Source organism: Notolepis coatsorum (assembly GCF_963971535.1).
Source record: "Notolepis coatsorum genome assembly, chromosome: 8".
Classification (NCBI taxonomy): domain Eukaryota; kingdom Metazoa; phylum Chordata; class Actinopteri; order Aulopiformes; family Paralepididae; genus Notolepis; species Notolepis coatsorum.
In genome coordinates, this window is record NC_140172.1 from 44145352 (window position 1) to 44158949 (window position 13598).

Genomic DNA, 13598 nt, shown 5'->3' on the forward strand with positions numbered 1-13598 from the left:
AGCCAACATCACAACCACCGTCGACAACATATTGACATCTCCCTTACAGTGTTACAGAAGCTATTGAGCTTGATCTGGCTTTTACAGCTAAATGTACTTTTTCTGAAAACCCAAGTAGTAGCCAAGCACATACTGTTACATAGCATACGCCTTCAGTTGATCATGACAAATCCTCTCTTAGCTTGACGATTAAAAAGCCTCCATCATTTAGTAAATAGTATTCCCATGGCTCGTGTTGAGCTGTAGCCAGCGAGCTAGCGTTGATGCTATGCTATAAACATTAGCTAAATAGCTAACCAACTAAATACAATAGACAGTGGTATCCTGAGGTAACGTTAAATACAGACGACGTTTGCTACAATTACAGTGGTATCCTAAGGTAACGTTAAATACAGACAACGTTTGCTAGTCGAAAAGACTGGACACACAGGGACAAGACATCAATCAATTAATTTAATACAACACAGGTAGTTTGAGCTGCCTCCGACCGCACCACGGGGCTATTATATTATATACGGCTTTGAGCTCTCTCTCTCCTGCCGATTAAAATCAGCAGCTCTTCCTCCTCCTCATCACCGGCTGCCTGTGAAGCTGCATTTGCGCCGCGGTGTGTGTGTCTCTCCTATCCGTTGGAAACTAGCGTCTGCTCAAAAGCACAGAACCGGACAAACAAGTTATCGAAAACAACGACAACACTTCCGGTCGGGGGTTTTCAAAATAAAAGAGCGACGTCTAAAACAGGAAAGACATTTATTTTGTAAATTTGTGGCATGCACTTATTTCTTGAAAGGATTTCGTTTTTACGGAAACCTTTTTTTAAATGAAAACTAAATGAAAACGAAAAAGATCAAAAACGTTTGTCTGGACAAGGCCTAAGTAATTGCAGTAATCCATACGTCATAGTGGTTTAGTTTATTTGGGCCATCAAAACAAGAGAAAAAAAAATTCTGTTTTGTGTCTTTGTACTTTTGGTACTTAAGTACATCACACACACATACACACACACACACACACACACACATCATGCATATATACATAATGCATAATAATCCAGCTGTGCCAATACACACACACACACACATTTAAATGATTTATTCATGTCCATGTAAATCACACCCAAGCGATATAAACATGAAATGCAGTCAGTACACATGTTTGAACACACACACATGCTGCATGTAAATGACGAAGTGTGTATTTGTCCTTGTGTGCACCCTGCAGTTTGACATGCAGCAGCTGTCACTGGATGAGCTGAAGCAGGTGCTATTTCACGCCTTCCGAGACCACCTGACCATGAAGGACATCGAGAACATCATCATCACCGAGGAGGAGAGCCTCAACGAGACGGGGAACTGCCCTGAGTATGAGGGAGGTGAGAGACAGAGAGGGGGTGAAACCTCAGGGAACTGCCCTGAGTATGAGGGAGGTGAGAGAGAGGGCTGTGTGTATGGGTGGGGGTTAAGAGACAGAAGAGGGGTTGAGAACATCATCATTACTGTGGATGAGCCTCAACTAAACCTCAGGGAACTGCCCTGAGTATGAGGGAGGTGAGAGAGAGGGCTGTGTGTATGGGTGGGGGTTAAGAGACAGAAGAGGGGTTGAGAACATCATCATTACTGTGGATGAGCCTCAACTAAACCTCAGGGAACTGCCCTAAATGTATGCGTGTGTGTGCGTGCGTGCGTGTGATGGGGTGATGGAAAAGGAAAAGGTTGTGAAGAGGTGCCCACCGTGTTTGAATTGGAGGACATGGGGCTGAAGCGTGACATGGCTGGAGGGCCACGGACATCAATAATTCAGAACAGGACGTCCTTACCACCCGGGTCATGCGTGGAGCAGAGTGCTGGACTGATCACCTCATGGTCAGATCCAAACTCCTCATGAGGCAGCACCTAATAAGAAACTCAATTCTGCAGCACTGAACACTGAACACTGAACAAAAAAAACCACCTCCAACAGCTCCTTGCTGAAAACCTTAACAAGATCCCGGAGGAATCAGCTGACTGGCCAGCTCTGCACCAGGGTATCCACAGCGCAGCCTCTGAGGCGCTTGGCCAGATGAGGAAACGTCACCAGGACTGGTTTGATTGTAACTCAGCCAAGATACAGTCCCTGCTAAAAACCAAGCATGAAGCCCACAAAGCTCTCCTGTCCTGCCCTGGTTCTCCCACCCTGAAAACTGCCTTTGCTGCAGCAAGAACAGCAACCCAGCTCGCCCTCTGGACTATGGAGGATGCCTGGTGGATACAGAAGGCAAAGGAGATCCAAAGCCTGGCAGACTGCAACAACACCCAGGGCTTTTACGATGCCATTAAAGCATTGTATGGCCCCAGGAAGCAGGCGATTGCCCCAGTTCGATCAGTCAACGGTTCTAAACTCTTTAAGGACCGACAGGAGATCCTCACCCGCTGGGCAAACCACTTTGAGTCTCTACTCAATCACACCAACCCCATTGACCCACATATCCTGGATAATCTCCCAGACATGCCACCAGTCACGCACCTGGACACCCCACCACACTTCTCTGAAAACGTCAAGCCATTGCGGGTCTAAAGAACAATAAAAGCCCTGGACCCAATGGCATCCCAGCAGAGGTTTTCAAACATAGAGGGTACCTCCTCACATGCCATCTGCACCTTCTGATCTGCAACATCTGGGAACATGAGACCCTACCACAGGACTGGAAGGATGCAAACATTGTGGTCATCTACAAGCAGAAAGGGGACAGAGCAGTCTGCGGAAACAGCCGAGGAATCTCTCTCCTCTCCATCGCAGGGAAATTGCTGGCGAAAATCATGCTGAACAGGCTGGTGGAAAACATCTCAGAAGCTGTGCTTCCGGAAACTCAATGTGGTTTTCGGAAGACCAGATCCACCACCGACATGGTCTTTGTCCTGAGGCAGCTGCTAGAGAAGAGCAGAGAGCATCGCAAGGATCTTTACATAGCCTTCATAGAGTCCAGACAGGTGAACTCCAGTCAGAATTATTTAAGGTTAATGTTGGGGTGAAGCAGGGCTGTGTCTTGGCTCTGGTGCTCTTTAATCTCCTCCTCTCTGCCGTCACCTGCCTCTTCCGCTGAGCCTTGGGACATGAAGATGGTGTCCATGTGGAATACCGCCTTGATGGTAGTCTCTTCAACATCCGCCGGCTCCAGGGACACACAAAGACAAAGTCCTGCCAAGTCTGTGAGCTACAGTATGCTGATGACTATGCCATCTTAGCTCACAGTCCAGAGTCTATGCAGCATGCTCTCAACACTATATCCAGTCTGTACCAATCCTTCGGTCTCCAGGTCAACAACCAAAAAACCGAAGTCATGTCCCAACTCACTTCCCAAACCTCTACACTTCCCAGTTCACATAAACGGTGTTCCACTTAAAACAGTGGATCATTTTACCTACCTCGGCTCCACTCTGTCCTCATGCTGCTCCCTTGACACGGAGATACACACACATATCAATAAAGCTGCATCATCCTTTGGACACCTACGCAGCAGGGTTTTTGAGAACCGAAACCTGAAGGTCAGCACCAAGGTTGCCGTTTACAATGCAGTATGTCTCTCCACTCTGCTCTATGGAGCAGAATCCTTGACCCCATACCGCCGGCACATCACCAACCTGGAGGCCTTGCACATCTGTTGCCTACAAAGGATCCTCGGCCTGACCTGGGAAGATCGAGTCCCCCACACAGACATCCAACATCAACTCAATCTGTATGGCCGCAGCTGTGGCCAAAAAACATCTTCGCTGGATAGGGCACACCATACGTATGCCTGACCACCGCCTGCCCCGCCAAGTCCTCTATGGCCAACTGAGAGGAGCAAAGCGGGCTGCTGGAGGCCAAAAGAGATGCTTTAAGGACTATACCAGGGACCTCCTAAAGTGTGCAAACATCAACACCACACAGCTTGAAACTCTGGCACTCGACAGATAAGCCTGGCAAGTCACTTGTGCCATGGCAGTTTCCCAAATACACCAAACCAACCAAGACCGAAGATCTGAGAGGCACACACAATGACACCAGCGGGCGGCTGGCATCCCCCTGGTATCTGGCTTCCCTTGCGCCAGGGGGTGATGGAATTGATTGATTGATTGATTGATTGGTTGATTGAAAATTGTATTAACAGATTGCAGAATGGGTACAGTACAGCTCAATACATACAATTGTTAAGGGGATGCAGACCAGAGAAAGACTTTCGTCTTGTTTACATCAGGGTCCCCCATTTTCAATTCATCATAAAAGGAAAAGGTTGTGAAGAGGTGCCCATCGTGTTTAAATTGGAGGACATGGAGCTGAAGCGTGACATGGCTGGAGGGCCACGGACATCAATAATTCAGAACAAGTGGAGGTCTTACATCAATGTGTTTTGATAATAATATGCCATGCAATGTGCAAGTTATTTTGAAATCACTCTTCAAATGTAATTAAATCAAAATAGATCAAACAGAATATCTTATCAGTCTTTGGAACCCATTGGACAGATAAAATGAATGTTTGGAGGGCCAGATTAGGCCCCTAGAGTAGATGGTTGAGTTGCAGGAGGAAAGCAGGCCAGAGAGTATGACTGAGTGATATGGAAAATAAATATTATATCACAATATTTAGAATGACCTTTTTCAATAAAAAATCTGAATTTTCTCAAATCAAATAAAGAATGTATGTATCTAAGATATTTTAGAGAAATCTGATTTATTTTATTTACATTTTATTATTAACTAAGACAACAACATTGTTTATCACGATTAACAATCCTGAAAAATCACACAATGTTTATTTTGTAATATGTTATTGGAAGAATCCTGCAATATGAGAACATAGATAGATGATGCAAGAATAATGCACTCTGTAGAGTACAGACCTCCACCAATCTTACTTTCACATGCAACATTCTACTAGATAGTAGACAGAAACAAGAGTTGCTAATATTGTCTCAATGGTCCCAGACTATAAACCCATGTGGTGGTGCAAGAGGAAGGTTACAGGGTCACCAAAATCAAAACATGTCTCCCTGTAGGGGTCATGAAGATTCACAGCAAATGTTATGACTGTACAACTAACAGATCAGGATATTATGTTAACACTTTGGTCGCCAGGCTTATATTCTTAATAAACCATCCCACGCCAGCTCTATTTGTCTATGGAGAAGTTCCCCTTCTTTGCAGGGCTATAACTTTTTAAATTGTATTGCCTAAATTGACATTACTATGGCCCATTCAACGTCAATTATCTATCGTTCAGGGTGTAGCAACGTTATACTTTTTCATTCACATATTCATACTAAAATACGGTCTAAAGTATAAGTATGTTTTTATCGTTTTCTGCAGCTTTCTCCAGAACGTGATTTATAGCCCTAAATGCATTATATTGATGATTGTATACAGTTTGATAGCAATCGGCGCGAGATAAAAAAATGTCAAATGGACGTGCTTCTAGAAGTTACTACTTATGTTGTTGATGTTGACCGGATGGGGGGGGGGTCGTTTATAATTCCGTGGCCAACGTTAGATGATTCATCTAGTGTGGGTGATATGATCATCAGAGCAGTTTATATCGAACACGTTAAAAAATAACGCTGAATCTTACCGTAGCTTCCTCGGGCCGTTGGGCGATGAGCGTGGAGCAGAAATATTCCTATTATGGGATGTAGAAATATGCGATCCATCTCCAGGTTGTATAATAGTATATACGTCCAAATCATGTTGTTTATCGAGTTATTGGTAACGGATTGCTATCCATTGAGTCTAGCTCGAGTCCTGGGACTATTAGCGAGTGATCGGACGAGCACCAGCTTCCATTTCCCGTTTCCGCTTTGAGCGATCCTCCGATCGGCCACCAGATGGCGCTCTTGAACCATTGGAGAGTTGAGAGGGGATCAACAGTAGATCTCAAGTCTCCGGGGGAGAAATATGATTGCGATCACAGATTTTTGAAATATTGATATCAAAGACGTGGTACGGCGTCTTTGGCAGAATGAGCATGGCGGGGAATGACGTGGTAAGGCGTTTTTGGCGACCATAGTGTTAATTTGAGAATGGAAGGAGATTTCTCCCTCTTGGGGTCATGAATGTTCACAGCACATTTTGTGACTGTACATCAGTAGATGGGTTGGTGTTGGTGTTAGAGGAAAGGTCAAGGGGTCACTGAAATCAATAGATCGTCTTCTTGGGGTCAATGTGCACAGTAAATTTGATGGCAATTCGAGATATCTTGTTCTTGGTTTGGCCAGAGGAAACGTTCTGGGGTCACCAATGGGTTTCGTCCTCTTGGGGTCATGAATGTGCACAGTCAATTTGATGGCAATTAAAAAAAAATTTCTGATAGTGGTGTTTGAGGAAAGGTCATGGGGTCACCAAAATCAATGGTGTCCTTCCTCTTGGAGTCATGAACTTTGCATACCAGGCAAACATCGGGGTGGAGGACGCCATCATCTCTATATGCTCCGCAGAGCATACACGCACCTGGAGAAGCCACGCAGCTCAGTGAGGATTATGTTCTTCAACTTCTCCAGTGTCTTCAACACCATCCAGCCATCACTGCTAGCGGAGAAGCTCTCCGTGATGCAGCTGGAGCACGGCTTGGTGGCCTGGATCAAGGACTACCTCACTGAGAGACCGCAGTACGTCAGACTAAAGGACAGTCAGTCTGACATACTGGTGAGCAACACCGGTGCCCCCCAAGGAACTGTGCCGTCACCCTTCCTCTTCACCCTCTATACCTCAGACTTCTGCCACAACTCAAGCGGGTGCCACCTGCAGAAGTTCACTGATGACTCCTCCATCGTAAGCTACATCACCGACGATGATGAGGAGGAGTATAGAGCCCTGGTCGAGAGCTTTGTGGGGTGGAGCGACAGCAACCACCTCCAACTCAACACCAGTAAGACCAAGGAGCTGGTGGTGGACTTCCGGAGGGGCAAGAGGAGCCCCCCCCCCCCCCCCCCGATTCCCATCACCATCCGAGGGGAGGAGGTGGAGGTGGTGGAGTACCCCCCCCCCCCCCATCCCCCATGCTGCTATGATGCCTGAATTTCCCCAAGGGGATCAATAAAGGAATATCTTATCTTATCTATAATACTGTTCTAACAGCACAATATTTTTTACCTACTTTTTCCCCTCCTTTTTTTCTGTGATTTTTCTCCCATCCCAATTTCCTCTTGTGCCAATTCTCCCTCCCCTGTCCTGATCGTTGCTCGCATGTGCCCCCCACTGGCCAGTCGTAGGGAGGGTAGAAGCCCATCACATGTCCCCTCCGATACATGTGGACATTGTGGAGGCAGCCAGCCACTTCTTTTTCACCTGCAAGCGCGGACTCTCATTGGCGAGGTGTAATGTGGGGAGGCTCACACTGCCCCCGCCATCTCCTGTCTTTGCTGTGCAGGCGCCCTGACCGACCTGTAGGAGTTGCTGTTTACAACGACCAGATTACCACCCATCGACTTCCCTCCCGCTGACTCTGCCAATTGAGTCAGTATGATGGCCGGCCCAAGCCGGAGGCAACCCTGACAGCCGGATTCGAGACCAGTGTCTCTTGCGTTGGTGACGAGCGCAATGTCCGCTGCGCCACCCAGCCGCCCTCTAACAGCACAATATTGATGTAATTAAGAGATTCTCTGAATTTTTTTTTTTTTTTTTTAATGCATAGGTTTATAAAATAGGTGGAGCTAAATCATGGTCCATGTTTTGTCAACAAAGAAAGGAAATTATGGAATAACAACAGATTGATTGAGTAGGACACCATGGGTCAATGAGACCATAGCAGGTGGTCATATCATAATAATTATTGCTGCTTTAAACCGTCAAATGAATATATCTGGAAGCTATCCATATTTAATGCAGGTCCATATTTAATACGGGCAGACAGTTTTATAGGGACTAAAAATAAAAATGATGACAAGGTTAGAAAGGAAAGTGGAGGAAATGGGGCTAAACAAGGCTTTGGAGAACTGTTAGCTTGTCACTCTGTTTTATTTGTTTCTGATGTTGAAGATGCTATAGAAAACATTTTCATTTAGAGTAATAATTTAGAAAAAAAAGAATACATCCACAGAGCTTTTAGAAAGGTGTGGAATAAAAGATTGATCAATGAATTTATCATTGAAAAAATTTTGGCGGGTCCAAAATGAATGTTGTTGTTTACATGTATCCCCTCCCTACTGGTGCTCTAGAGTCTAGTGCGACATCTAGTGGCTGAATGTTATCTATACTTCCCCTAGGGGGATCGCGAGCCGCCGGGGGGCGTGTATGCTTTTACCAACACAGTTGTGTTTCCGGGTTTCCGTTTTGCGCTCCGATTGGCCACTGACCTATGCTATTACGCCCCCCTTTACACTCTCGCCTGAGACGCGCTGTGAAGCACCAGCGGGGCGAGGCGGTGGTTTCTCGCCGGCTCCGTGCGCCTTGCTGCCGCCGGCTTGTCTCACATGACTCGGTCCAGCTCCAGCAGCAGCGGCCGTAACATTACGAAAGGATAATGGTGATAGGGTTTATTTTGGACCATGATACTTCCATGGTAAAAGTTATGTATTGCTAAATGAAAAACGATTCCGTCGCGGCGAATGTCTTAGTTGCTTAAACAATGTTGGATGATGTAATTGATGGGTATTTTGTGGAACAAAATAAAAATCGCGCAAATTGATTGATTGATTAATTGCAATATTTCTTTTGTACCTACTTTCTATAGAAGCAGCTGGGAGGTGCGCTGTTTTAAGTGAGCGTGGACTATTGAATTGATTGATTGATTGTTAATTTTATTACTGTACACAACTGGGTTGGTAAAAGCATACACGCCGCCAGCGTGGTCGCCAGATGATTAAAAAAAGAAAAAATATTTCCCAAAAAAAAGGGTCACGACCTGAAAACTTTGGGAACCCCTGATCTATTACCTTAACTTACCTATCCACTTCGTGCCTAGTGGCACATAAGGCCCCGGCCCCTGATCTATAGCACCTTTAAAGCCACAAACTTTATTTTGGACTGTCCAAATATTCATATGCATTTGAACAGTTGTACAGACTTGTAGATGGAGTGTATAGATAATTGACCATGATACTGCCATGGTAAAAGTTATGTATTGCCATGGTACAACTTTTGTACTTAGGGGTACTTCACCAAAAAACAATAATAAATAATAATCCCATTTAAACCTTGATAGTGATTGTATTTCCATAATATTTTAGTTACTAATGGTTACTACCATGTTTTTTTTAATGTTATTTGTAAAGGAAGAGGGTAGCACTGCATGGGGAAATAGAAGACGGCACACGTAACCTCTTCTTCCACTCTGTCCTCCCGTTAACCCCCTCTTAAATCTTCATCTCTACTCTTTTATCCTTCCTCTTCTTCTTCCTTTCCTTTGGGACTTCTACGCCTTTAACAATCCCTTAAAGATACATGACTCAGATGTATCGATGCCGCTCGCGATTCTAACAAACTAAGACAGCAGGCTGACCTGGCTGAACGAGAGGATTCTAACAAACTAAGACAGCAGGCTGCGAGGCCTCTTCTGCCTTCTCTTCTCTTCTCTTCTCCTCTCCTCTTCCCTTCTCTGTCTCCGGAGAGTTGAGTCTTTTGAAAAAGGCCCTCGCATCCCAAACAGAGAGGTAGCAGCGCAAACTTTTTTGAGTGGCATAGGCTCAGGGGAGAGTATCATGTGTTTACATTCTTCTCTTCTCTTCTCTTCTCATCAGTCCATCCTAAGAAGAAGAACCGGCAGACGTGCGTGAGGAAGAGTCTGATCTGCGCCTTCGCAATGGCTTTCATCATCAGTGTCATGCTCATCGCAGCCAATCAGATGCTGCGGAATGGCATGGAGTAAACCAATCACACTGTGAGCCTGGGGAGTGGACAGAACAGCCATGACCTCACATTCTGTCTTGACAGCCAAAGCTGGACCAACCACTATCCAAGCACTTTTGTTTTTTTAATTAATTGTTTTTATAAAGTGTAATTTGAACTTACCTTACAGAGACGGACAATGCAAGGGAATGGAAAACACACACAGGCTATTTTCTTTTTGTTGAAGATGTCACGAAATAGAGATACTGGACTTAATGAGAGTAAAGTCAACTGGACATAAATGGAGCGAATGGAAAATTATTTTATTTTTATCCCTTTTCTTTTTTATCATGTGAGGATGGATATTATTTTGCTATTCTTTTCCAAGACCAAGACCGCCCTTTAAACTTGATTTTCTAATTAACTAAAAAGAAATCTTTCTAACATGTATATCAGGTGCTTTGAGCCGTTCCTAATTTCAAACATGAACAGTGGTTATAATGAGCTACTACATTATATTACCCTAAGAACGTTGCACAAGCTGACTGGGGGACACTTAATGTTGGAATGCAGCATTTATTAAATCCCATTCATATTATAATTATGTGCATTCATAATATCCACTGTAGCCGCTGCGTCCTTGACTTGATCTTACCAAGATGGACATTAAATCCATTATGCGTCACCTTTAAGGAGCACAATTCAATATTCCATGAGGGGCAAATGACGTCGTTGTCTCTATTTGTCTGTGTGTTTGACATGCTGCGCTGAGTTCAATGGATATTTACAGGCACTGTATGTAGTCTATACATTATGTCTTATGTCTTTACCATTATGTGTTTAAAGGGCAGTGCTGTATACACAACGTACGCTCAGGCTCTCTGAGAGCTGTAATATATGGAGGGAAATCACAAAAAGACACCAAATAATGTATCCAGTGACATTTACCACAGTCGTGGTTTTGATAATCACTAGGTTACAAATCAGGACTAGACTATGGGTGTTTTGCAGTGGTGCCAGGAGAAAAAGGTTTCATGGTAACCCTTTAAACAACTATATTTAATTACTGTAAGTAATGACTGGTAATACGTATTACTATGTAATCATTACTGTAAAGGTCCTGTAATTTAAAGGGTTACCAGTTTCTCTAAAGACAAAAGCATGCGAGTATATTTGTTGTGTCTGATATACACTGCCATATCAAACCTTATTCCAGTTTAATTTCCCTATAAAATACACTGTATATAAAGTACCAGTTATCATGTATAATGTAATGTTCTTCTCAACGGCAGCATGTAGGAATAGTGGAATCTGGTGAGATTTATCAGGGATGAAGCCCTCACTGTGGCTGTGAGATACTGTATAGCCGTCTTTAGTTGCTAGAGGTTACACTCTAGTGGTTCAAGTCAGAACTGCACCTAAAACAGCAGTTCATATATAAAGTGTTGTGAAGTGAAGATGAATGCCACTGAATCTTAGCTTTGAAATATGTTATTTCACTGCCATAGGACTGCTCTAGTCTATATTAGGTGAATATTCACTACTGTTCTGTAGGGCCAGAAATGGGAGAAAAGAGACAACCACTAATCTGTACTGCTCAACTGAGAATTAATTTAGCCAAAAGGTGTGCCCAGCGATGGTGTATACAGTGCAACCAAACCCGAGGGAAGGATCAGAATAGTGTAATATACTCTCTTGATGGGTTAACATATGGAATAGAGTAATTCAAATATTCCCCCATTTCCCATGGACCTCTGGAACCCCCTCCAGGGCTCCCTGGTGATCTCCAGGCCAGACCCCACATTGAGAACCATGTGGCTGGATCCACGCCTACACCTGCTGGCTGGCCACCAGGCTTGGCCACTGTTTGAGTTTGTTTGGGTTAGAGTTTAGTAACTTATTATACTGTGAATTTCTCCAGATGTCTCTTGGCAGAGCCGGTGGTGTGTCCAACTGAGGTGTGTCCAGCAGTAGCAACTCGTCAACTTACTTGTATACCCACTGAAATCCATCCCAAGATCAGACAAAAATAAAAGATGAAAACAAAGCGCAATACCAAGAGGGGCAGATTCTACTTAAAATATATATATATATATATATAATAATAATAATAATAATAATAATAATAATAATAATAATAATAATAATAATAATAATAATAATAATAATAATAATAATAATAATAATAATAATAATAATAATAATAATAATAATAATAATAATAATAATAATAATAATAATAATAATAATAATAAAAGAAGTTCACAGAATCAGTCTCCCTAATATGATCATTGGTGCAGCTTCAGGTTATATACATACACATGATATCACAGATCAGGCTTTTTAATTCCATGAATGCTAATTTAGGGGACAGGGTTGTTTGCGTTCCTACAGATGGCAATGGCCATACGTGGATTGTTAAATTGTGTCGTCTTATTCTCCTTGAAAATAATTGGACTGGAGAGTGGTTCCTTCCCTTGAATAGCTTAGTAACCCCTTGCTTTCTAGAATCTTTCACTTGGATTGATGGAAACAATGCAAAGAGATCTCGAGCAAAATCCTTCTATTTACATCTAACACAAATGTGACAAAGATACAGGAAAACCATAAGGAACAGCTTTCCCAAAATAAAACATAGCATTGCGAGTTTAATGTTGTGGCAAAATATATAATATACTGTAAATCAGTATGCATGTCGGTCTTCAGCTTTTTGTGTCTTTTAAAAGACAGGGAGACCCTTTAATCATTCCATGGCAGGCCTTGATTTAAGTTTAAGTATGTATGAACGTAATGTCCTATTCGACTTTCCAAATTGTATACTACAATAGCAATTTTTTCCAGTTTCTACCAGCTATTAATCAAATCTGAATGTGGGAGGGAATATTTTCATAAATATGCAAATACAAGGTCGCACCGTTGTCATCATCATCATCATCATCATCATCATCATCATTATCATCTGCAATGGTAACTGCAGGGCTCACTGTGGAAGGCTGAAATTTACACTGAAAATAGTATATTGGGTGTTTTTGTCACGTTTTTATGGCAAGTATTCACTGCCTTGTTGTCCTGTATGTACCGCTGTATAATGTATGCTATTCTTATCCATTTAGGGTAATCTATGTTTTTTGTATTCTCAGCACATAGACATTTGACTAAAAGGACCGCATTTCCACTATTTGTCTATTAGCTATGTGATCCTGTGAAACCAGCATCGACTACTTTATCTTTAAGGGAAAAAAGGTGATCTTCAATATTTGTGCCATAGCCTTGCATGGATCATGTAAGGAAAGTGGTTTGAGAAAAGGGCGTTTTATCTACTGTTTCCAAGTTTACATGATTATACATCCCTAAAACTCCCTAACAGGACTGAATATGTTTATGATTTTCTTGGTTTTGAGATTAGTTTTTACAACAAAAAAAGATAATGAAAAAAAAATGTAAACGTGTTTATAGATTGTATAGAAATAAATCTAAAGACAGAAATGTAATATAACCTTGGCATGCTGCTGCTTAGACAAGGAGAAAGAGAGAGAAAGAAAACAGCAATATTTATCAACTAAATAAATGGATATTTACAAATGCAAATAACAAAATTGAATCTGTATGAAAATGTAATCACGTATGTTCATGCAATAAAACCTTGTTTTGATACAAACGCAAAGCAATTTTGTTTACTTTAAGAAAACATTCCAATGACTAGGGATCATTCACACAGGTCAATCAGATAGCTGCCTGACACAACATATCCGACACCAAAGTCTATACTGCTGCTGGCTAAGTGACTTCATTAATTAATTTGAGTTCAGAAACATTTACATTCAT

At 42.7% G+C, this 13598-nt stretch overlaps 1 protein-coding gene across 1 annotated transcript in view; it reads left to right on the forward strand.

Annotated features, from left to right (window-relative positions):
- LOC311233123 (calcium-binding protein 8-like) overlaps window positions 1-9813 on the forward strand; it is a gene marked incomplete at its 3' end in the record, with an annotated part of 145737 nt that extends 135924 nt beyond the window's left edge. The window contains exons 4-5 of the mRNA XM_084320012.1: window positions 1222-1372; window positions 9686-9813. Coding sequence (XP_084176138.1) covers window positions 1222-1372; window positions 9686-9813 — 279 coding nt within the window. The remainder of the gene's footprint in view (window positions 1-1221; window positions 1373-9685) is intronic.
- Window positions 9814-13598: the final 3785 nt, after the last annotated feature.